This window comes from Tetrao urogallus (genome assembly GCF_951394365.1).
Source record: "Tetrao urogallus genome assembly, chromosome: 3".
Lineage (NCBI taxonomy): Eukaryota > Metazoa > Chordata > Aves > Galliformes > Phasianidae > Tetrao > Tetrao urogallus.
This window is the reverse complement of record NC_136815.1, coordinates 59,701,462-59,728,295: the sequence shown is the minus strand read 5'-3', so window position 1 is coordinate 59,728,295 and position 26,834 is coordinate 59,701,462. Positions and strand designations below refer to the sequence as shown.

The 26,834-nt window shown below is 36.5% G+C and overlaps 1 protein-coding gene across 1 annotated transcript in view; it reads left to right on the top strand.

Moving 5' to 3' along the window:
* The window catches only part of GABBR2 (gamma-aminobutyric acid type B receptor subunit 2), a gene marked incomplete at both ends in the record, with an annotated part of 442,331 nt that overhangs the window by 246,464 nt on the left and 169,033 nt on the right, over positions 1 to 26,834 (top strand). The window contains one exon of the mRNA XM_079533247.1: positions 10,317 to 10,377. Coding sequence (XP_079389373.1) covers positions 10,317 to 10,377 — 61 coding nt within the window. The remainder of the gene's footprint in view (positions 1 to 10,316; positions 10,378 to 26,834) is intronic.

Below are 26,834 nucleotides of genomic sequence, written 5' to 3'. Positions count from 1 at the left end.
TTCTCATTAAGGCAATTTTGAATAGAAGTTGGTCACTTAGAAGGATAGTGGTCAGTAGTCAGCACTTGCTCATGAATAGTGTCTGTGAGCTCTGCTTTGGATGCAAAGACTTCGCTAATAGTACAAGCTTTGCTAATAATATAAGGCTTCTCATTAGAAAAAGCGTAGTAAACAAAGCAATGTACTGTGCTCAGCTGATGTGACAAGCTGAGCAGGAAGAAGTATGCAGAGGGTAGGTAGTGACTCCTACGTGCTGTTGGGTTGTTGTCAGAGCGAATGAGATACAGCCTGTGCTGTTGTTCTCTTCACTGGGATTAATGGAGTTTGAAGAAAATGAAAGAAATTACTTCAGAACATCATCGGAAATTACACTGTTTAATAGAAAACACTGCTATTTAATACGGTGTCCTTAAAGTCTTTATGCTATCTTTGATTCATTCTTTCAAAAACAGAAGAAAAAAAACCACAACATTGGTGGTAGAATATAATATGCTGTCATAATGTTAGAAACTGAAATCAGACTGATCAACTTCAAAAGGACAGCTCCAAACATCACCTCTGCAGTACAAATTTGATGCATGCAGAAAGGGATTTGAATTCCTGGTTGCAATGCTACAGAATATTTCCTTTTCCTCTCTCTTGCCACCCTAAAAGACAGATTGTTTACATCAGTGTTTTCACACATATCTCACAGAGATTACATAAAGAGCGAAGGCATTATTTTGCTAGTGCTTCACAACCCCTTCATGGTTCTGAAAACTGGCTAAATGTCAATAGTCAGCACTCAGTTATACCACCAGATGTGGAAGCATTTGTTACTAACAACTTCAGTGTTAGTTTCTTTCCAAAACATTAAAAACAAAACAAAAAACAAAACAACAACAAAAAAGCTTGTGAAAAAGTTTGTCAGATATATGTTTTTATTTATTTGTTGTCCTGCTTTTAAACATAGGACAGTTGTGATCATGTTTTGCTAACTGCTAATCATAAACCTATATAAGTGTATAAAAACACACTCCAGTATGAGTGATAAAGAGTAAAGGTACTTGCTTTATTCTTTCTTCCTGTGCACTGGCCAGCGAGTGCAGTACTGTTTGATTTCCTGCATGGTTTTCATGTGAATGTACTCTTTTTCTTCACCCCACCTGATTATGCAAGAGCAGTATTCCCTTAGACTTGCCAGCATGTGTGAAACAGAGTGTTCAGATGTTCACTGCTTTTACTTGCTGTGCTGGAAAAAAAAAAAATCTATGAATGTGATGTGTCACTTAAACATAGCTGTGTAAAATTCTATGTAGCTTGTAGCAGAAATGCCAAGTCACGTCTTGAAGCAGTGATTGAGCACCTGATGGGAAGGCAAGGCCAACCCAGATGTGTGCAGATGCTTGCAACCCAGATGTTTGCAATGCATCTGAGTGACCAGAAGGGGTGGAGCCAGGATCCACCCATTCAAGGACCTCATTTAAGAGTTGGCAGGGGGAGGCAAAGGTGTCTTCTTGGAGGTCCTTGCTTATCTGAGGCCTTTTGAAGATAAACAGTTTCTTTTCTTTAGTTCTGTGCCTATAGCTGTTGTGTTGAGCTGTTCAGCAAGTCCTTGCTTGCTGTAGCTTAGGACTTTGTTGCTCTGCTGTCATTGCTGTGTTTTCTGCTGTGTTACAAACAGCATAGCTGTGTGAAATTGTGTGTGTGTGTCCAAACGTTCATCTAATGGAACAGCTTAGCCTGGGCTTATATGTTGGTGTGCTGACTACAGCAGACTTTTGTCTAAGAACAGATGATAACAGAAGATCTCCTTAGTGAGTGGAAAGAAACACCATCCAAGTAAGTTCTCTCCATTCTCTGTCTGATTCTTGCACATTCCTGAAAAAATAAGATGAGTGACTGCTATGAATGTGGTAAACAGCTAATAAAATACTAGAAAGAACTAGTGGCACACTTCTACACAGTTAAGAGCATCCTCTTAGAAGATACAGATGTTTTGTTTATGGATAGCCTTTCTCAGGCAACTAATGAGGAAATGGAAAAAAGGGTTGAAGGACTGGGGATAGGGGAAAAAATCTTAGAGGTAGGAGTGACCAAAGAAACTGGAGCTCATTCATTTAGAAATGAGCTAAGTGGAAGTATGATTAAATCATAGTAGGCCTTACAGTACTTCTTGGGTTTTATTTTTTTTACTTAATCCTAAATTCAGAATGCATCACGCACACAGTTTTTACACCTGATTGTTTCTTCCCAGAGGAAAGCCTAAGGTTTCAGACCTTAAATTTGAGACTTAAGGTGCTGGTCCTCATTTGTCCTTTTTTTCCAACTTGGTCGTTTCTATCATGATTAAGAATGATACTAGGACATGTAAGGTAGAGCCAATTTTAAGGCAACTTCTTTTAGGAAATGCATGTAATTTAATATGGCTCATACTGAAGGAATTATCTAGCCTCTGTTTTACTGCATTATGCCATTCTCTGGCTTCATCACAGATACAAAATATGACCCACTGAATATATATTACATAGAATCACAGAAATCCTTGGGTTGAAAGATCCTCTAGTTCCAGTGCCTCTGGTGTGGGAAGAGTTGCTAAACACTAGATCAGGTTTTCCAGGGCCCCATTTTTCAGTCAACTTAATTATTATTTTTAATTATTATTTCACTCTTCAGAGACTCTGTTATTTATTCAGTAGGCCTTTACAGGAGCACAACTGGGCAGTGTCATGTGCTACTTGTATCAGATGTTGTTAACAAATTGTTGGTAAATGCAAGGTATCAAAGCTATTTTTTTAAAAAATGAAAATTGCTGGCTCATTTTGCCCAAAACAATTTTGGCTCTGAGGGAAAAAAGTGACACTTCCGTACATCTCATGTGTTCTTTATTTCCAGATGGCCTCTTCTTAGAACTCGTACATCTGTTAATCTTGTACTTTACTCATGTTGAGTCAGTTTTTGTAATCTATTTAAATGGTTGTGAATGTCTCCCAAACTCTGGGATAAAGCTAATTTCCTATTTATGTTCATCTGCAAAAAGATCATGAAAGAAGCTACACAGGAATATATGAGAGAAAAAAAAACATGTAATCCACACTCTGTGCAAGTTTTAGGAGTTTACCACCTGCTGAGCATGCAAAGGAACAAAATGAACAGTGCTTCTGAGTTTTCTGTTTTCAACCATAATATTAATAGCTTCAGTGAGTGCTTCCTAGTTGTAATGTTTTGGGATTTTATGAACTCTTCTTCCATTCTTCTTTTCTATCACCATCATGATTATCATATTTTTATTTCTGGGTGTTGTCTTCATCTCCTCATTAACAATTGCACGTTTAAATTATTCCATTCATTTATCTTCCTTCTTTTCTATCATGTCTCTCCAAAACCCATGCTTTCATGTTCAGGAAACTTACTTATTTGCAAATATTTTCTTTTCAAGCATAATTTCTGTTGAGAAGACAAATACTTAAGGCTTAGAAGTAAATACATTCATTTTTCCTGCAATTTTATGCCTGCACTTTCATAGCTAGAACACAAGTATGTATTTAGATGAGAGTGGTAGTAATGCTTCATTTAGAAAAAGTTAGCCAAGACCAAATTTTTAGCTGTACTTCATACCTGCTCTTTCAGCTGCACTACTACTGATGCTCTCCAGTGGCCAGTGTTCCGTTCCTTGACTCTTTTAGAAATTGCTGAATGAGAGAAAACAAGAAGGAAAAAAAATCCAGTGGATCATAAAATATTTCAAATTTTAATGTTTAATTCTGAAAATTTTGACAGAAACATCTCTCCTGAAAATAGTCTTAAGACTTGAAAATCTGCAGTCCAGTCCCTGGATCTGCTTTAATTGTATGCTCCAGAAAAAATTTACCCTCAGCAGACTGAGGATATAAAATCATGGATTCTGGTGCACTGTTGGTTTTAGGGACCATCGTAATTTTTTTCACATCTCACTGTTCCAGAGGTGACAATTACCTCTCTTCCCCACACAGGATGTCAATGTTGTTGCTGTTTGACTTGTACCCTCTCTCTGCCTGTGCTCAAGGACTGTTTGTCTCTGGCTAATTTGGTGACATGAAAGAAAAGAGTTGTGTGCAGGCTGCCCTCAGCAGGAGGATATTTATTTCAGTAATAAGATTAGACATGCACTGCTAAATCTTGATGGGTTATTATTGTCTTAAAAGTCTTTGAAGGCTCAGGGGAGACCTCATTTCAGTCTACAACTTCTTGAAGGGAGGTTGTGAGGAGGAGGGATTTGGCCTCTTCTTCCAGGCAACAAACAGGACCTGAGGAAATGCCTGCAAGTTGTACCAGGCTTAGATTAGACATAAGGAAAAATTTATTCTCCCTGAGAGTGGTCAGGCACTAGGATGGCCTGCCCAAGGAGGCGGTGGAGTTGCTGTCCTTGGCAGTGTTCAAGAGGTGTCTGGATGAGGAGCTACAAGATATTATTTAGTAGCTTGTGGTAGCAATGGTAATGGGAGGACGGTTGGACTAGTTGATCTTGTAGGTCCTTTCCGACCTTGTGGTTCTATGATTCTATACTTATATTACTAATGAGGTTATGAATCACGGTGTTTAGCTCTTCAACACCTAGATGTGGAGATGACAAGATCAAGCTTGTTCAATGCGTGACCAGGAAGGCAGGGCTAGGGATAAGGAGTGCTGCATGAGTAAATCTGTGTTGGCGTGAGTAGTGGGCTGAGTGGATTGCCAAAATCACCAGAAAACATATGAGACCAATAGCAATTCTTGCTCCTAGCTGCTCCATTGTGCAGGTTCTAGGTCTGGCACTGCAAAAGTCATTCAGAAACAGCATTTCCCTTCTCAACACCAACTTAAAAATAACAAAATACTTGTGGCCACAGTAGCTCATTCAGGGGCCTGATGAATGTTATACTTCTAGGAATATGTAGGTCTGTGCAAGTTCTCAAATTTGTTGCCCTGGGATGCTTCACCATCCTGGGCTCTTAGCCTTAGTGAGTTTAGTCCAGTAAGGACACTACAGGATCAGAGGAATGCTTTCATTTCAGCAGATGTCACAAAGCTTAAAGGGACAATTTAATAACAGATCTGCTGATGTGTTCTTTCACAGTAATGTACTGTGTTTATATAAAAATTACAGCTTCAACTGCCTTAGTCATCCTACTGCTATGGAGATATTTCTGCAGGCGTTTATTTAAATAGTTTACCTTATATCACATATATAACTAAATAATCCTCAAGTGACTGAGTTACTTAATTTCTGGAAAAAGTATTGACATTCAGTTTGGAACTGATGTGAGTATGTAGGCTATGGGCATTTCAAAAGACAACTACTTCTGTATGTCAAGATGACCTAGATAGAGAGTGGTCCAGATTACTCTCCAATGGAGAAAAAGTGAAGCAGAACCCAGAAAAGGTTTTGGCACACTGAAAAAAGCATGAGCTAATGTAATTGTTGTGTTGTTGTTGGTTGGTTGTTTATTTTTTTTTTGTAGGCATGAAATGGAAAATCATGAAATAAATGCTGTTTATTTACTTCTCTGCTTGCCATATTTCAGGCACTTTGCAGACATAAATCTGAATAAATGAAGGGATGGTTGTAATATAGACCTGTCCCTGACTGAGAGAGCAGTTACAAATGTTCTGAGCTCTTCTTTTATGGAGTAATGAGGGAAGCTAAAGACATGAATGAGACGTGTTAGCTGTGGATCTCAATGTATGAGGAATGGAAGAATTTCAATACCAGCATGTGCCTACATCCACAGCAGAACAATAAAATTGTCAGTAATAATGTAAAGAAAATTTGAATAAATACTAGTGCTCCCTAGCTAGAAAGGAACTTAATATGTTCATAGTATAGCAAAGATAACTACTTTATATCAACCAAGAAAAAATAAAACACATTTAACAGCTCCTTTCAAGAGTAGACAAATGAATTCCAGTGCTACAATGACAGGGGAAGTCCAATGTGTTTAAAATAAATCTAATGTTGAATAATATTTTATGATTATGAGAGGATTATTGTTGTGCACTTCTTATTTTGACCACAAATAAAGGACTGATGGCTTAAAAAGGCATCAACTCCAGGAAAAAAGAAAAAAAGATTGTACATTTAGGGATGTCATTTTAGTAATGAGATGAAATGTGGTTATGTTGTATAACGAAGTGTGCAAAAGTAGGAAAGAAACCAATGCTAGGCTTTTAAAAATGAAGCACACAGAAGAAGGCAGTGTGCAGAAGAAACAAGGAAGGTGTTCTTGTATGTGGCAATTGTGAGACTAATGCCACTGAAATATTTGCTCTAGTTCTGTTTTTCATCATTTGAAATGCATTTTAAAATACTGACTTTTTGGGAAAAAAAGGTCACATATTAGAAGAAAAGTAGCTGGATTCAGTGATGTCACAAAAAAAAAAAAGTGAAATAAAACAAAGGACTGAAGAAAAAACCACAAACTTGCACAACTTTTAGCAATAATGAAATGTATTTCAAATACTCTGTGCCAGACTGAACTACTTCAGTTTCTATTCCACCCTCTGTTCTCATTACTTTTTATCAGAATTCAAGTCTTACATTTCCTATTCCCCGCCTGCCTGCCTGACTTTCAGGGATAATTGCTGTTGCAGACATGCTTGCCCATAGCTCGGAGCTGGGCAGAGTTGTTGTACAACTAGTGTTTACTCAAGCATCACATTTACAATTGGTGAAGGAAATTACTTCAAAAAAATATTTAAAAAAAAAAAAAAAAGATTGGAGTAAAATATGTGGTTTGATCTAAGTGAACATAATTAACTTTCTTGTTGATTGAAATGATGGTAAAGGACAGACTGTATTTTGCATCTCTTGAAGTAAAATAATTACATGAGTGGGAAATACTGCTTGAATCTGAGAATCATGCTCCAAAGAAGTCAGTCTACTTTCCTTTTAGAAAGAGCATCTCGAGCATCTCATCTGTACAACCACTGATATCTTTTCTAATCACCACCTATTGCAGTGTCACCAAAATGTGATGGAAGGTAAAGTTTGGCTGGTTGCTCACACTCACTCAGATTTCACAAGTTCTTGCTCTTATGGTGGGTCACACCACAAACTGTGGTGGCACATGTAGAAAGTATGTGATGAGATAAAAATAAAGTAAGAGGGAGTACAGAGATTTGCTTTAGTAAAGCTATAGTTTTAACTGTATCTTAGGAATAGCTGCCGTTCAGACACCCGGTGTTTTAAAGGGGCCTCAAGTATGAAGAAGTTAATTGTCTAGTTAACTCTTATGGCATGTTATCTTGATGGCAAAGAAGTGACTTGATGTGGTCCAGAGAAGAACATCAGCTTATAGCTCACTTTTCATGCCATAAATCAGCCCGTCATTTCTACAAAGCAGATTTCTGAAAGACTGGTTGTTTTGTTTCTTTATGGCATTGTATCAGATTAAGAAATATAAAATAAAATGTTTTATTATTCTATTGATTTACCTTTTTTTGCCCTCAGTTTAACTCTTTAGTTTTAGCCATTATTAAAATATACATATATATATTCAATAGATGCTTCTTTTGGTTTATTTTTTATTGCTGTTTTAAGTTAACATTTGTAAAAGTGAAATAAATGTACTGGTATTTGTATAATTCCTCAGTATTCTTAAGGAGTACTCCTCTCTGCCACATTGCAGAATTGAGTAGTACAACAGAGACAGTATTTCAGTGTCTTTTGGTGCTACTTAAAGCTCCACTAAAAACCTAGGAGTGTTTTCCCTCTAAGCTCACTGCAATTTTAAAGTCTTGAGGGGTTTAAGCTACTTGAAATGCTGTCGTTTCTTGTCACATTGTTGTGAAGCAGTGTGTTGCTCAGGAGCCAAGAACCAAGCAGTAGCTGTGGTTGTGGTTGCACTTTTGATGCATGGGTAATAAATAGGTGCTGTCATTGTCATGGGTTACACTAGGGATTTCAGAGAAGATTCTTGCTGATGTATTTATTGTTGATTATGTCTCTGAGGACAGGTTTATTTGTTAAATAACAGGTGGAATAAATAGCCAATTTCAGTTTTTTTTTTCTTCTTATATCTGGATGTTTAACGTAAGTCTTGAGTTTATGAACAATAAACAGGACAATGTCAGAACATAAATTTTTATTTAGAAAGTTTTATGTCTTTTAATAACACATTCGACTTTTAAACTTTTTAACATTCAGTAAACTTTAGTGAAGGTGATTGAATATTATTGCAGATAAAGGCAACTTCTACATGAATTGTTCCATGTCTCTGCCATCGCTATCATCCATATATTTATTTTTCAATCATTCAATTTTTATAAAAATATAATTTCTTCTTTGTATTCTATAAACTTTTGAATTTATTCAGAACATTCAGACCTTATCTACCTTGATAGTTACAAAATGAGTCAATGAGGATCTACATATTTTTCTCTAGTCAGTAGATACAGATGAAATATGGCTCTCCTGTTGGATAATGGCAATGTGGGTGGTATTACAAGAAGCAAGGATGACACAGCAAACCAGTTGCACTAAGAATACAGAAACATCCATGAGCTGGTATATTATATTGTCAATAATACATGGTAGTCTTAGATAACAGTCATCATGGATGACAGCATTAATTCCTGCTGGTTGCTATCTAGAAAGAGCAGTCCAATAGTGTACAATTTACAGTATCATAATCTTGTAACGAAAGCATAAGCACAGATAAAGTAAAAGGCAGGAAAATTTATCAAAAAATAACTTATCCCCACAGTAAAAAAATTAACTATAGAATCCTCCGTCTCAGGCTTCAGAACCAGAACTTAGTGAGTGCGAGACTGCGTTGACAGTAGATACCTGCAACAAGTGATACTTGCACAGCACATTTTACAAGACTTTTCTTTAATATTTTCTACTGTTGCGTATTTAAATCAAGTATTTTGGTTATGTTCAAACATCTCCAGGGACATTAAATACTACTCCAAACTAAGGGAGATCTGGATAAGTCTGCTGAAAAGCACACACAAACTGCTTGGTAATATTTTACATTGCCTCCCTGAGCTGTTTTAATAGTCTCTGGATAAACCTTATTTTTGGCCAAACTTCAGTAGGAGCAGTTCTTGCGCCCTTCTGTGGCTGTTGAGAGAATCTGTATCATCGATGTTCATTTGTCTTGCTCTCTTTCTGTCATAGACCGAAATTTTGGGCTTTTAATTCTTAGCACAAGGTAGATTATACTTACTATAGGATGTCTTCCTGAATTTACTGAAAGAGAACAGTGTTCTGTGATTAGCAGAGAACGTGGGATGCATGTTCTGCAGAGAGTACCACACATGTAGGTATAGTTCCTTGCAGGGGACTGAACAATCTTTCCACTATTAAAATTCAAATTGAGTTCATATCAGTAAGATGATACAATCACTTTGTATCAGTATTTTGATCAGATTTTGTAACAAGGGTAAAAACTGCTTTTTTTTAGCTGCATTCTTCTTTAAACTGAAGATGATTGTGTTTTGAATCCTTAGTGACCAGAAGTAATCTAAAAAGGGACTTGCACAGATAGTAGCCTCTGATGCTTACCATTTGGTTTCTTTTATAATGATGTCTGCTAAAAAAATAAATTAATGGAGATTATAATAATTATCCAAACAAGGAGTTGAATAAAACTCCAGTCTACAATGACCACACTCAGCACTCCACTGCAAGTTTAAGATATTAAAAATATTTCTGAAATGATTGAAAACTTGCTCTTTCATACTCCATCACAAAATAGCCAAAGTGGGGACAAAAATATAAAAGATATTTTGTCAGAAAGATGGGGTGAAGGATGGGAGTAATTTGCTAGGCATATGTGGGGAGGCTTCCACATTGTGTGACCATTGACTATTATTTTGAAGTATATCAACATGTAGCATCATGAAGGGTAGCACATTATGTCTTAAACACATTACATTTATCAAGAGTACTTGGACATGAAACTTGGTATAGTATAAAATGCTTTTAGTATCCACAATCATTGATATAAATAAATTATAGAGCCTTTTGGAGATCCATATGAGGAATGAAATGTAGATCCTTTTTTGAGATGATCCTTGATAACTCTTAGGTATCCTAGACAAATACAGTCATCGGTTACTGGCTCCAGTTCTGACTTTGAACAGTGAGTGATAACAATGGTCAACTTTGTAAAGCCATTTGAAATTTGTGGATGAAAGCTTTAAGATGTTAATAAATTTCTTCAGTCTGGGTTGAATCTGCTGTTCTCAATATTTAACACTTTCTTGGGTAATTTTAATAGTGAATGGAAAACAATTGCAGTTCTAATTAAACTACTTTTTTTTTTTTTAAGATTTATAAAACATTTAAGTCATTTATTTATTTTATTTAGGGTCAAGTTGTTTTCAGGAATGGAGAGAGGATGGGAACCATCAAATTTACGCAGTTCCAAGGTAGGTTACAAACAATTTTATTCTCATTACAATTATGCATGCAGTTTCAGCCTTAACGAAAAAATTGCATTTATTGTAGAACAATTTAAATATGTACAATTATTTTAAATGCTGTATTTTGAACCCTTAGTGGTCTGACATATTTCCAAGTATTTTCCTAGAAGAAAATTCACACACATACAGAAACTATTGATCTATAACAGCCAGATGCTGGAAAAACTGTACTGATCAGCTAAGCACCTGGTCATTAATGCAGTTGTTTTTGGAAACTGAATCTGAAGAGGCCTTTTGCTATTAGAGAAGTTTATTTAGAGAGATTTTTGGCTATTAAGCTCTTTCAAGTTCACATTTGTGTTCTCTGAAGGCTTGCTTTTGAAATTCAGCAACTGATTCCCAAAGGTTGTTTCAGAAGGTACTCCCTCAGCAAGTAAAGGACAGAAACCATCAGCCCCATTCCTTGGAGGCAACACTCCCTGCAGTGTGACACGTCAAGCCTGCTGTGTCCACTCAGCCTGAGCTGCTCTGCAGGGAGTGGTCCCAGCTGTAGAGACCCCAAATGCAGACTCTCTTTGCAGAAACCAGCAGTTGTCAAGCTGGGAATAGGAGCTTGCTTTGTCAAGTTTTCAATCAAAATACTGATTTATAGAAGACGTCATAGTTGCTTATACAGTTTATAGAATGCAGTTAATGTTTTTGTTCCTAGTCTGATCCAGTGATGAAACTGGAGAAGAGTGCATTTGTATGATCTCGTGAGAGCAGGAGGAAGAGGTAGCTGGCAGATAGCTTTCAGTGCACGAGAAAGAGACGTGCACTTTCTTCAGGAGATCACTTTAAACATAATTCTGCTGACCAAACTGCAAAGGCTCATCCTTTGAGTAGAAATTGTCTGCTGTATAGGCATTATTATTAATGAACAGCAATGCACTTGAGGGGATTTGTTACTCACGGTAATTTACAGCAGCAATCTTATGGGTTGCTTTTGTCTTCACATCTATAACTGATGCTATTAACTCGTGCTCCCTGAAGCATTTCTGTCCACTAAATTTTTGCAGGCCTCATCTCATGATAATGTAATCTAGAAATTATTGCTCAACACTAATGATAAATATTTATTGCTTCCTCTTCCGCCTCTTCCTCCCATTATTTCATAGTAGTAGTGTTTACAGCAACATGAAAGAATCATGAGTAAATATTGCAAGGAGATTTTACAAGAGGTGTTCATTCCTCAGAAGTCTGAAGGAAGCCCTGTGCATCCTGCCTAAGGCAGCTGCACTCTGCTAGTGTACTCAAAAGGGGGGAAGTTTGGCACCTTCCCTCTGTGCATTAATGATGTGATGTGGAATCATGGGAAGGTGAACAAGCACCTTTGGAAGTAACCTGCAGGAGCAATTGAAGTTCTGGATAGCTAATTTTAAACAGATTTTTATTATCATCCTTTCAAATGTGAATTTTTAGTGTTTCTCAGTCTTGCAAGAGCTGCTATTTAACACCAATGGTCTTACAACCAGTTGAAATACTCTTTGGTCAATAAGAACATAGGAGACAGCTGTCCATTTTATACTTCCTTGCTGTTACATAATGGCTGTTTCAGAATTGATTCAGGCCCATACCCAGGATTTTGGTCATCAACCAAATATTTCCCATCAACCTGCAGGAAAAAGCCTGTTTGTTTTCATTATAACCTACACATCCTATGGAGAAGATCAGGAAGATGGACTAGGTTATTTCTCATGCAAGCTATAGTCCAAAGACACATCTGAAGTCTGTCTTTTGTTCTCACTAATTCTGGAAAAGAGAAGACTATACTAAAAAAAAGTAAGAAATTCAAGTATAAGGATAAGTAGTTGAAAGTATTCTTTTTATTTTTTTTAATATAAATTATACTCCATCTGTTAAAAGATTTTTCTCTTCTTCTTTCATGATTACCGTGGCAATGCTATAAAAAATTATCCATTTCCTTAAAAAAAAAAAAAAAAAAAAAAAAAAATAGTAATCTTAAAACATTGGTTAGAAAGCTTTCCAAAACATTCACATTAACATTTCATAAATCATGGGCTAATGGGGAAGTTCCAAATAGTGGAAATAAGCTAATTAAGTCCAATACTGAGATTGGTAAATGGGCTTTTCCTTTGTAATTATAGCTGTTAGGTGCTATCAGGCTTGAGACAGACAAGTATTTCAGTCATTAACGAATTTTATGAACTGTAATACAAATCATTGTGTTTTCTAGGAAAAAAAAAGACTGCATCAATGATATATTACAAATTCTTTTAATGAAATTCATGGTAATTATGAACATCACATATATTAAGTGCATTAGTAGCTTATTACCTTAACATAGATGGAAATCATCAGTATTAGTGTTCTGTACCTCTGCAGTCATTTCTTCATCTATAAGAGCTTATAATTTTATGAATGTTTTGAATGAAAGGATGCAAATATCACCAATAAATCATTGTAGAGAAAGAAGATGGGTAAATAGGTAGTCATATATGAGAAGTAAGATTCCATGGCCAAAAATGTTGGTCCTTATTTGTCTGGTCAGAAGAACAGCTCCCAGTCTATGTTGGACTCAAGGTTTTTGTTTTCTGTTTCCTATAGTATCAGACAGACCATGCCTGACAATTCTGACAAGAACTAAAAAGGCAAAATGATACAAAAATGAGAAAAACGGCAGTGAGCAACACACTTTCCACAGATTCAGAGGACAGTGCTCTAACTGAATCTACTTGGATGTTTTACTGGAAAATGAAAGCCTTTCAAGTTGCAAACTGCTAATCAAATTATTGCAAAGGGAAAGTTGTCCAGGACTCCTTATCGCAAAAATCTTTGCTGGGAACATTTGTGCTAATGAGATTATTTCACAGAATCACAGAATGGCCTGTGTTGGAAGGGACCTCAAGGATCATGAATCTCCAACTCCTCTCACCATAGGCGGGGCCACCAGCTTCCCCATTTAATGCTAGATCAGGATGCCCAGGGCCCCATCCAACCTGGCCTTGAACACCTCCAGGGACAGGGCATCCACAACCTCTCTGGGCAGCCTGTTCCAGCACCTCACCACTCTCATAAGAACTTCCCCCTGACATCTAACCTAAATCTTCCCTCTGTCAACTTAAAATCATTTCCCTTTGTCCTGCTGTTATCTACCCTTTGAAAGAGTTGAAGATTTGTGAACATTTTGGATATGGAAAAGCAGACAATGATGCAAGGGAAAACCAGAGCATGATAGCTCAGAGTGTAACTGCAGTATGTATGACATGCTGTAATAAGATTTTGAATCACTGCCTTAATTTTGAAGGTAGTAGCTTTTCCCAAATTCACACTAGACATGTCCCATTTTCAGCCTCTGTTAGGTTTGCAAGCAAAGAGATTGTGCCAAGGGTAGTTGGGACCAAACTACTTACTAACGCATAGATTGTGACTGTCACCCAGAAATGTTATATTATACTGCAGAGGGCACAGAGCACATGTAACTGCATTTTATTTTCCTACCACACTGGCAAATAAAGAGCAGTCTGCCAGTCTAGCTGAAATATCCAAGAAATGTTTGATGTTGGCATCTTTCCAAATGAAGAGGTTTTGTCCACTGATGCTATTAAAGCAATATTCTCATTGTCAAACATGTAGCTGAAGTAGATGGCCAAAATCTTCTGGCTAGTGCAAGCAGAAAGAGGATCCTGGCAACTGTTGCTGTACACACATTGTGGAAACCTAAAAGACTTTGGTGCTAGAATAGATTGAAAAGGAAAAGGAAAGCTGAATTGTAAACAAGTAGGATTGAAATGTGTGTAGATCATACGTATGTAGCTTTCTTCTATTATTTAAAATTCTGTCTGACAGACTTGGACTACTTTTGGTTCTTGCTTAAATAATAATTCATATAAATAATGTGATTAACTGCCTTTCAATATTTTTACATTTATCAATTCTCTTGTATATTTCCTTCAGAACCATTCTGTGGATTTTCTTTCTGTGAGCAATGCTGAAAGTAGACACCAGATATTCAGGAGACACCAAATATTTAATTACAACATTGAAAAATCGGATTTGAAATATCATTTCAAATATCCATAGTCCCTGGTGTCAAATATCCAGAATCCGGGATTAAAATTTTTCTGCCTCAGAAGCATATCACCAAAGTGAAAGTAAAATCTCCTTATGAATACTTTTTTTTCTTTCCAGATTTTAAGTGTACCTTTGAATAATCAGGTATAGACTTTGGGGAAAAGTAAATAGAGGCAGTATTCCATTTGCTTAACAAAATGTGAATATACTGTGTGTGTATTCAGAATGTGAAATATAAATACTTGCTGATTTCATGTAACAAACAATAAGGGTGTATAATTTTTCTTTTTCCCCTGGGCAGTAAGTATAGCTGGATTCTTCTGGAGTTTATAGCTCTCACTGATGATGCCAGCACATAAACCTTGTTCAGTTGTAGGTGAGAGGTGGTAAAGTTATAGTGTCTGCTGGGATTCTCCCAGTGGAATTTTATAATGAAGAGTTTTTGACCAAAATTTCCTATTGAGACCTAGTTCCAGGGTGGTAGGCAACATTATCATAGTGCTAGGAGAAAATGGAGATCACTATGTGAGTTAAACCTATCACACATAAATGACATGATCAAGAAACGCTTTGAAAAGGCACAGTGAAAATGGGTTTGTTCACTGTGTAGGTGACCAACAGCAGTTGTGAATTATATGCTGTAGACATTGATACTAAACGTAGTACAGAAGCATTATTAATCCAAAGATTCACATAAAGGGATTGAAAAAACTAAATTGCATTTCAGATTTACTAGTCCTCCTTTTTGTGATTTAATCATGGTCCTGTTTTATTCTGTCATTTTATGTGCTAGTTTAATTCCAAGTCATAGCTGGTCATACAGGCACTGTATCGGCCTCCAGTTCTCTGAGATGAAGATTTTGTGTTTTCTGTAAAAACAAAGTTTTCATACATCATCGCTGGAATCTTGTAGAGAAATTAATGAAGAATAATTCTGTAAATGTGATAATAGAAAATGAGCGTATGTAATTAATAGATTTAGGAGGAGGTAGATTTTTTATTTTTCTATATGTCTGATCTTAAGTAACACTGCAACAGCACTGTGTCATTTTCTGACTTGAATCATGTTGCTTAAGAACTGGTTGGCTAGTCTCGGCCAAGGGGCTGTGATCAACAGTTCTATTGCCCCCATTCCAAAAGAAGACATGATAAGTTCAAGAAATAGTAGCTTTCAATTTCTTTTCTTCCAGTGGCAATATAGACCCTCTGTCATCACTGTTAGCTGACAGACTAAGCTTATATTTCAGAATTCCCCCTTGAAGACTCTGGGAGTCAAATAATCACAGATACTTTTGGATTTAGAAAAAAACATCCAAAAAAAAAGCCTACTTGGACTCTAATTTCTCCTTGCTCCTTGGGAGGAAGGGGCTAAGTCATATTTATTTTATTCTTGAGTTATTGGCTAAGAAGCTGAGATGCAAGGGAGAATATGAGTATGAACTGTTGAGGAAAATGCTTTCTTTGTTATCTTTATCTGGAATGCGTGTACATTCTTTTTCTTAAATGATTATGGAGTGAAGGGGATGAATGTGTAAAGATCTGATTTCACCACAGATGATTTAATGTGCAGAGTTTTAAACTACTGCCAGATTCAAAAATGCATCAAATTAATTTCGATGTTGTAAATAAATTGCTCGAGCAAAGGAGTTGGGAGCTGTGATTTAGAACAAAATGATACTGTATATGATCCCTGACTACTAACACAAATCTGTCTGTTACCTCTGTCTCTTCAGCATAATCCTCCTCACTTTCTCTAATGCCTTAATATGTAGTGACATATTCTCTCCTCTTTGAGCTGCTTTCTGCACATCTGGTTCAGATACTTGTTTGGCCTTGAAGGACCACACTCAATCTTTGCAGGTTAATCTCTTGTGTAGGAATATCTGTATGTAATAAACAATTTCCTTGTATTGTACCAGAGTTGGGTCTTTTCTGGTGTTAGTAGATAGGCTCAGAAGGCCCCAGTGACATCAGAAGCACTGTCACAGCCTTCCTGTCCATGGCTGGAACACTGGGAATCAGGTTAGCTCTATCAGGAAGGGATAGTTTGAAGGAGAAGGAAAAGTATAATACCCTCAGAAAGTGATCTCCTAAAAGTGATATTACACAACTGTACATGTCCATCTATAATGAGTGGGCTGGATAGCTTATCCCTAGAAAGTATGTATTCTTGTATACCATAAAATCATGGTAGATCCTTGCCCCATTTTAAAGTATACTATAGCTCCAAAATTGGTAATGCAGATCCCCTGCTCTTGGCATTTAAAAAGGTTGGGTAATTTGTAAACCTGGTAAGATGAATAGGTACACATTCTGCCTTGAATTGTGTTAGAAGGGAAAGCTGAGAGCACTGATGGAAGCAGATTCCTGAGTGGTTTCTGTTTGTACTCCTTATCCTGAATATAAGGAAGAACAAAGTGTCTGGTGTACATAGGTCAATCAGTTTAACCTTTTTTACAAAGATGCTTTAGGAGTCCACTCAGGAAGTGGAGTGAATTGTGAGAATGTGGAATTCAAACAAGTTTTTGAATAAAAAGCAGGTGTTTCTTGCATTTAGAAAGAGAAAATAAGCAGAGGCTTCCCATTCTAAATAATAGAAACTAAGCTAACTCTGGCAGTTCAAAAGGTCAGCGCAGAATGTTTTATAACCTGACTTTGTTAATGTGACATTTGGAGCATGGTTGTGTTGGTGTGATGTGACAGCAGGCAAATGCTGTGTTGCGTTAGTAAATTGTAGAAGTCCTGATAAAAAGGAGAAACTTGTTTACACTTCTAGTCTATGCTTCCCCTCAAAAGGGAGAGACTATGAAAAACCCCCAAAGAAAGAATCAAAAAGGTCAGTAAATACAGAATGAATCACAGAATGGCTAGGGTTGGAAGGGATCTCAAGGATCATGAATCTCCAACCCCCCTGCCACATGCAGGGCAATACATAAGGGTTGCTTTTTTTTTCAATTCAGAGAAGAGAGCACAATTTTTGAAAAATCATTTGTGACTTTTCACACCTTTAAAAAGTTAAGTTGGATTTAGGTTTGCAATTGTATACAGAAGCTATAGATCACCAAAAGCTGTTTAACTGCTCATATCTGAGTTTGATAAATTCAGCTGACATTCTAAGCGATAACCTGCAGCCAAACGCTAGATTGTTTTCCTGTGTGTGTTACAGGTTCAATTTTCAGCACTGTGTGCCTATTTTAATCACTGAAAGCCTCCCAAGACTATTACAGCTTGGGGCCAGTTGATGATGTACTGTGAGAGCTAAAATTATTGGTGCAGGTAACTTAGACTGTGGGCTGGCTGTGAAATCAGTGGGGTTTATAGAAACGTGTGGTCTAGGAAGTAATCCCAGATTGCAGTTACAAATCTGTACGTGTGCCCTATGGATACAGAGTGCTTTGCTGATGCCTTGGAATAAAGAATCATTGAATCATAAAATCGCAGAATGGCTTAGGGTGAGAGGGCCCTCAAAGCCCACCAGCTCCATCCCTGTCCATGTGCAGGGCTGCCCCTCATGAGCTCAGCTGCCCAGGGCCCCATCCAACCTGGCCTTGAGTGCCTTCAGGGATGCGGCACCACAGCTTCTCCGGGCAACTGTGCCAGTGCCTCACCACTCTCTCAGTAAAGATTTTTTTTCCTAACATCTCACCTGATTTTCTTCTCTTTCAGGTTAAAATAATTCCCTTTTGCCCTATCACTATCATATTGTGCAAAAAATTGGTTCCCCTTCTGCTTGTAAGCTCCCTTCATATACTTGATCAGCAGATTAGAAGAATATTCCATCCCTCCTCTGGGCTTAAATTAGACTTTTGCTCTTGTTTTCCCTTCTTGATTCATATTTTAGTAATATTTGTAACCGGAATATTTTTATTAACTGTCTCAGATCTATCTTAATGTATGAAATAATCTGACTAAATGTTAGAAATATTCAAGATAAAATTTGAAGGGGAAAGCCAACTGAGTCACAAGACTTAAATCTCTAAATCAGTTAGATGTTTTGAAAATGTCTACAAAAGGGATTTTCCCCCAGTGGAGCTAATCCTAATGCTAGATGTTATGTAAAATGAAACAGCAGCAAAAAAGTGTCTTTCTCAGCTTTGTGTTTGAAGACTGAGCAGTTCCCTGAGCTGTTCTCACCTTAGATATTTGCTGTGGCCATCAAAGGAGATTATCTTAACAGAATAATGGGAATGTTTTGGGTTGTTTTGTTGTTTTTATTTTTGCTCTTTTACTCAATTAAAAAAAAAAAAAAACAAAATTAGTCTAGGTGCAAGGTGAAGTTCCCCAGGTCTGCCTAGTGAAGTTTTGCGTTGATGTGAGATCTTAAAAAGAAGAAAAAATTATCTTCAGTGGTCTGTCAGGTTCAATTTATTTGTGGAAATTGACCTGGGGCTCTCTGATTTAGCAAAATCTTGGCTGCTTTGCATGGACAGAGAAGAAGGGGAAAAAAAAATCAAGTGTATTTTTGCTACCTACAGATGTACCCATATAAAGCAGTTCAAGCTGTGTTCCTGGTAGGAAATCATATTCCACAAGGGGCATGGGCAGAGGTATTGGAAGGATAACTTCAGCTTTCGCAGTTCACATGTGTTCTTCCTTGTGCCAGGAAGCAGATACTTGCAGAAATGTATGTTGCCCCTTTACAGCAGCTTCTGCCACTTATGTGCTCTTGGCATGCATTAAAATTATGCTTGTTTGAGCTCCTAAATATTCAGTGTTTTCCTGAGCTCCAGATTACTGTGGATTGCTGATCCAAAGAATGGAGAGAGCTGGTTTCTTGAGCCCTACCAGTATCTCTTGCTTCTTGCTTTTTACTCACTGATGTGAAGACTAAGAGAACAGGTGTCAAAGTGGCTCAGCAGCATCCTTTATTGCAGCATAATTAATTTCATGACTATCTGCGATTTACACTCATTCAGGCAGTATTCATTCCAGGTGGCATTTATTCTCATCTTTTGGAATGAATTTAGGGTGGAATATTATAAAATGCTTTATTTAAGACTAGATATGTTCCATTTATTTGCTTTCCTTTCATCACCTTCAGTTTGCAACCAGTATTAAAAACAAGCAAAAAAGAGAGAATGGGGAGTCAGTGAGAGAAAAGTGACATTTTCATGCCATAAACTAAGCACTTGGAAGTCAACAGTTACGGGATTTAAGGCTAAATCTCACAAAAAAAAAAAAAAGTTTCCCTTCCGTTCTTAAAAGTTTAAGGTAACTAATGCTGAAAATCTCTGGCAGTTTAAAAGTTATAGTTAGCCAGTGTAATTTCATTCAGGATCCAGATGAGAAGACTGGAATATTTGATGCTGACAGAGACCCGGTTTTAACTAACTTCGTGAAAGATTAGGTCATGAGAGTGGCTTTGAGTCACCTTGTATTAAGGAAGTGAACTTCTGTTCCTGAGCTATACTGCCCAGGATGGAGATAGAAAAGCAGAGCTGATTTGTTACACAGAGCTGAAATGTTACACCAATTCAGTCAAATGGTTTGCTATGTAGCATTCACAAGTAGTTTCCTGACTAATATAAATCCAGGAAGGCTGAATAGAATTAGTGGTCTAGACATGAACGCTACACATTTGTCAGAGAGGAAACTCAGAGTATTCTTTCATATTCAATTTTGTTATTATCCTCCCACAGCAGACACCTGTGGGGCTGCAAGAATACCAGGCCTTATAAAGCAGGTTCAACTCTGCCTTTGGTAAAAATTATTGATTTCACACTAACTTTGCAATTGGCTGAATTTGTGTTAGAGTAGCACTGTACATACTCTGTTGTCACAAGTCTGTCACTATTATACATGTGTTTTTCAGTCTCTGTAGAGAGCCAGTAGCAATGATGGTCCCCGAAAAAATTGTAACACTCCTTCTTGCTCTGATAAGAATGTTTTCCTACGTGTTCCCTTTTGTCAGATGGTACAAGTGTGCTATGAATTACCCATATCTGACATTTGTGGACTCCTCAAGAAATTGCCACTGGTTGCCTAAACAAAAAGAAGTGGGTACCCCATAGAGGTCTAAAATTAGAGGAAAAACTCCTGCTTTATATACACGGTAGATTAAATGTTAGCAAAACAATTGTGTAACAATGTGTGGTAGTCAGGAAGTACAAGCAGCTGAAAGGAAAGTTATTCCCCCACAATGGTTGTTTTCAGGGCAAGCTAGCCTTTTATCTACCAAATATGATCTCAAATATGATAATTAATCCTGTTGGGGTGGCCAAGAACAAAGAAAGTTGAACAATAGATGTTTTCTCTTTTCATCTCGAATGATTCTGTAAATTGTGCAGTTGTGTGGAAATCAATAGCTGATCTGCTGGATGGATAAATCCCAATCAACAGATAAACTATAAATGGAGCTACATCACATGGAATTGGGTCAAACTGCATTGGAAGTGGGTCAAGCCTTTAGGAATCCTACTGTTGATTTTAATGAGTGCACAAGGTTTTAAGACCAGCTTACTGGTTTTAATCAGCACTAGCTTATAGTATGATGAATTACTGCTGTATGTGTAAATACTTTAATTAAGCAGTGCTTTATGAAGACAGTCTAGTTGTACTGTTGTAAACTCTGAGCCTGACCCTGCAAAGTTCTGAGTAGGTCCTGAAATGCTACATTGATCAGGCATTCAGGACTGACTTCCAGCTCCTCAAATAATCAACCCTACAATCTGACAGATAATGTGAGAGACCTAATTTTGCATGTCTTAAATATTCATCTGAGGCAATTTCTATTTTTAATTTTCAAGATATTGTTTTACAGCCTACTTTGATCTCATTGTATGCAGCCAAAACCCTGAACTATTTTTAGTGGTAACTATCCAATTATAAAAAATATGCTCTTGAGGCATATGAAATACAAATCCTTATTTCCTTAAAGAAATACTAAAATATTCCAAGCATGTCAAAGCCTGCTGCATTGCACACTCCCTGAGATACAAATAAAAAAATATGTATAGAGTTTAGTGTTTGCAGAAGTGGCTGCATAGTACATCCAGTGAATCATAACTCTGTTTCAAATTTTGTTTTTTCCCAAGCTGTCTGTACTTACCAGGCAAAGAAGATATTCTAAGTTTGGACAAAAAAAAAAAAATTGTTTTCTTCAATAACTGAATATTATGGAGTCCACTGAAAAATATTTGAATTGTTTTATCCCTTATGTGGGTTTTAGAATGTAGATCCTCAGGGCCATTTCTCAGACGCTTACCTGATCCTCAACTCGCAGTGTGTCTGTATTTACACCTGGAGCTTTTCTGCTATGTGTAAATACCTGAATAATTCATTTACCACAAAGAAAGCACAAAATGACAGTCCAGAAGCTGAAGTATTCATCTGCGGGTGAAAGGTGCTTTCAGATCTCTCACACACATTGTTCTGGAGGATTGAAATGCTTTTTGCTGTGTCTTGGAGGAGTGATACACTGACATTCAGCTCAGGGCTGAATGGAGATGGCAACAATTCCTCTTAGTTGTCACCAAAAAGTACTGGGTAGGTTCTAAGCTGTATTTGCACTGTCAATTATGCCAGTGTTTGTGTCTGACTTTGGTACACAGGTTTTTTGATAAGCCACATCACATTTTTTGGTCAACAAAACTAGAAAAAGAAGTGGAAATTCCTTAACTTGAATTTCAGCAGTCTCTGGCTTTTGGATTGTTCAGTACCAGGAGAAGATAAGCAACTAAACTAGTTAAAGTAGTAGGAAATTTCAAGAAATAGCCTAAGACCAAACTTCTCTGTGTAACTGAAGTCATTATTGGCTTCACTCGGTTTCTCTTGTTTGTATGCTGAGATCAGTTGATATAGATTTAACAGACAGCATATATGTTTGGGTTTTTTTTGCAATCAATTGTTATTTCATTTTCTGATTTTTTTCTTTTTACAAACATTTCTTCCAAATATTTGTTCTTTAACTCTTTTCAAGTTATACTTCTATTGATGGTAAACTAGTGTGTAAGAAGGAAGTAATTTTCTAAGTATATGTTTGCTTTCACTCACTCTTCTTTTGAAAGATGGTCATCTCAGAAGACTATCTCATTTCTGATACCTATAAAGTCAAACAGCTTACCCAACAGAGAAAAAAAAAAAAAAAGATCCATTTTTAAGAACGAAAGTTAAGTCTTTTAGTGAAAAAAAAGTAAATAATAATAAAAAAGTTAAAATTACTCAATTTTTTTTAAAAAAGCATTTAAGAACTTTTTGAAATTTTGTGACAATATGTGGGATCCACTTGTCCAAGTTCAGATATTTACATCTGACCAAGTTGTTGTGTCCACTGTAAAGAGGGATACTGATTCTTCCATAATAAAACTTAGACTTATTGCTGAGTATGTACCCACAGTTGAGCAAGAAAATTATGCTCTAAATATGCCCATTTTCCTAAATACCTTGAAAATGTGCTGGGACAATTTAATTGAGAGGTAGAAGTATACACTGAGCTCAAATAAGTTTGGAAAGCTGAATCCCTTCAAACCTTTTTCCAAGAAATAGTGTAATAGTTGTGAAAGAGAGAGATTAACCACAATAATGACAATGAGCTAGACGAAGTATGGGTCAGTTTGTGTATTTGTGTATATTTAAATTTCACAGTGATTTCTCATATAGTAAAGTTTAAGTTGCTAATTTCAGCTACTTATTTTTTATTGCCTTTAGATCTCACAAAAAATGCTTTGCTGTGGATAAAGAATAAATTAAATATAATGGAATGTGGAAATCTGAGAACCAGGCATCCTTGCTAAGAAAGACTCACATTATTTAGTGCAGACATCTAAGATTAAGTTCATTTTAGAATTCCCCTCAGCGCAGGACTCCAAACAATTATATCATCCGTGAATCATGAATCTTTCAGCTTAGACTGTTAATCACAGTGCCAGCCTCTGTTGCATTTCTTCACTTTTCAGTGGCTGATCTCTGAATTGGAAGGTCCATCCACTGGTGAAAATAACTTCTATGAAGGTTGATCTTTGATTCTTAGACTGACATTATGGATGGTGGCAAAGAACTTTTTTTTTAAAAAAAAAAAAAGTTATGTAACAGATAATGATGTGAGAAAGTATTTTGAATGTGCTTTAATGACTTCAAACCTCAGTTACGCTGGAACACAATTGCTCGGCTAGGGACTTCCCAAGCCGTGGAAAAGCAAGGCCTTCTTGTGTGCAGGGGCTTCAGCAGAAGACTGTTGTATCTGAGCAGTCTTGTAGGATGTATCATCTCATACAGGATACATTTAACACTGTAATGAACTTTATACAGAAATCATTAGTGTGATACCTGGGTTTTGGAAACTTTACAGGCTTCCTGAAGCACTTCTGTGATTAATCAATGCCTTAGACAGACAGCTGTGACTTGACCCCCTTGTGATGCTTGCCATTCAGTGTGCTAAGCCAAATACTTTGCTATTTACAGCCTGGTGGTCTAAGTACAGACATCTAAACATTTGTGCATCTCTCTCATCAGATTCGTTATCAACACAAAATATTTCAACAACTACAGCTCTGCAGTGAACTGTATTACACTGTTTATCTATAACAATGTAACTTAAGTCCTTCTCATCTGCAGAATCATTTCTTTCTAATACATATTTGAATATTTACTAAATTTTACTAAACGTGAGAATCCTGTCTAATACCTGAGAAATAGCTCTGACTATGTAAGAAGTTGTTTTATGCTTTTTCATTTGCTTGGAAATCAAATAAAGTTGCAAGAATATTTTTATCAGTGAAAGAAAAAATCATATAATAATTAAAACTTTAACTTGCTTTGATTGATTCATGATTTATTTCCACCCAAAACCAAATATGAGAAAATCATAACTTGATTTGGAAATGGTTCTTTTGAAACTGGATATAGACCTCTTTGTTTTATTAGTGATTGCTATAATATATCATTTCAGATTGCTATAGTAATATCATTTTATGATGATATTATACATCTAGACTGAGATGCTTGTAGCAAAAATTAGTTATGACAACTCTGTGCAATTTGGTCTTCAAGAGGCTTATTTTCTTTCCAACATTGATATAAATTAGTTATACACAGATACCTCTAAGAAAGTCTCATGAAAGAAGCAAAGAAATTCAAGATTCTTCAAATGGATTTTTCACCAAAATATGTGTACATTGCTCTCCTGATAATTAAATTATACTGTGTGCTAGGTCAAGGTATAGAATAAATGATTATCATTTGTTTGAAGTGAATGGAAGTTAGATAATTAAGAAGCATATTATTGGGTTTCAGAACAGGTAATTTTGTGTTTAAATTCAATGAATGGTTTGCATGGAGTGTAAAGAGGAAAACTTCTATTAAGAAAAGAGAAGCAGGAAATTGAACTACTTCAAAAGTACTAACTACTGAAAGTAGCAAAGAGCGTACAGGGTAGGTTATAAAATGAATTTAGAAATTTGTTGGTTTTGGTTTCTTTTCAGTTGGATGTAGATATCTTTCAGTAGTATAGACTTCACAGCATTTTCTATAAAATCTTTCTAAGGTCTGGAAAACCCCATGAAGGAAACAGAAATCTAGGAACATCATGCATTGAGTTAAACAAAACAAAACAAAACAAACAAAAAAGTTTTTTATGTGTAAAAAAAAAATTACAGTACCACTTTATGTTTTTTGACTGTTTGCTCAGGGAAGGAGTCAACTTTTTACTTGGGTAAATGGGACAAGGGGGAATGGTTTTATGCTCAAGGAGGGAAGGTTTAAATTGGATGTCAGGGGGAAGTTTAAAGAGAGAGTGACAAGTTGCTAGAACAGGTGACCCAGAAATGTTGTGGATGCCCCGTCCCTGGAGGTGTCCAGGGCCAGGTTGGATGGGGCCCTGGGCAACCTGGTCTAGCACCAGATCTGGAGGTTGATGACCCTGCTTATGGCAGGAGGGTTGGAACTTCATGACCCTTGATATCCCTTTCAACTGAAGCTACTCTATGATGATTCTATGGGCTTTGGGAACAGACAAACTGCATCTAACCATTCTAAAGTTGCCTTAAGTCTTTATTCTTTGTTATTATTATCTTTATTATCCCCTCTCTCCTTGTTCTGGTTCCAGTTTCCACTCCTCCAGGAAAATCAGAAGGTGCTAGATGCAGAACAGGTAGCGCTGTAGAGATGAGGAATGTGTGGAGTGAAAAAAGACTTTAACTGGAATCTGAGGGCCCCTGATTTTCAAACATGCAAGTAGGAGTCCAAACACAAATGTCATAGAAGGTCTTTGATTCTCTAGGCTGTATTTCCTGCTTCTGGATAGCAAGAATATATGACTTCCATTGGAAGATCCTTTTTTAAAAAAAAGCTCTTACATAAGAAGCAATTGTTCACAAAAAGGTAAAGAGACAAAATCTGTATATGAGTTTAGTTAGCGGCCTTCTAATAAAGTTTTGCACTGAGCATCTTAAAATTTGGGGTTAATGTTTCCTGGTCAAATAGATAAATTCTGATAAATATATAGCACGAGAGGCATGGATTACAGTTTCCTTCAATTCATTTTTTTTCCTGAAACATTCTATAATTTAATTTTCTATTGAATGCTGTAACTAGCAAGGGGTTGGCTGCAATGTCTTAGATACGTATGCACTGAGATATGTATTCACTTGGTTAAAGAAAGATTTAAATCCCCTTCTCAGAGTTTTAATTTGGTTTTGATTTTCAAGGTTGTCACTATTATTTGTAGGACAACTGACTTTGGTAGCTAGCTTATAGTGCTACCTTGCCAGCTGTTTTTGAAATATTTTCTTCCTGGAACTGTTTTTAAAATTTTCATTTTCCAGATTTCCTCTTGTTCTCATACTCCAAACAAACCTCAGCTTTCTTACTCATCACACACCTACATCTTTGATAATATCTCAGGAAAAAAAGGCAAAAGATGGACACATATATATCTCACTTTAGAAATAGAAGAAATGTTCAAGCTTCTATTCTAGTTGTAATGAAAAATTGATGACATAACTTTTGTTATGTTACTCAATTTTGTGCATCTGCAAGGGTAGTTTAATACAGTCTTTTATGCCCAGCCAATTGTAAAGACTCTGCTGTTCTTCACTGTCATACTGCAAATACAGTGATAAGTAAGAACAATGCATACTTCTGCTTTTCTAGTTTTAATCAGCTTTTCAAGGATTTTTTCCTTATGTTACTTTTCATTGCTACAGGCATATATCCTATACTCTTGAAACAAGCAAATGTTCAGAATAAAATCATCATTGCTTTATGCTATCAATTTTTTGGGAAGAACAGTCTTTCAAACTATCTGTACCTACAACATCAACTCTGCGTATGGAAACTCTTCCATGTGCATACTTAATATTATGCACAAAATGAAGTTATGCTTACGTAGAAGTGCCCATGTGATCTTGCTGTGCTTTGCCAGGCAATTTCATTCCAGAGCTGTCTGTCAGGTG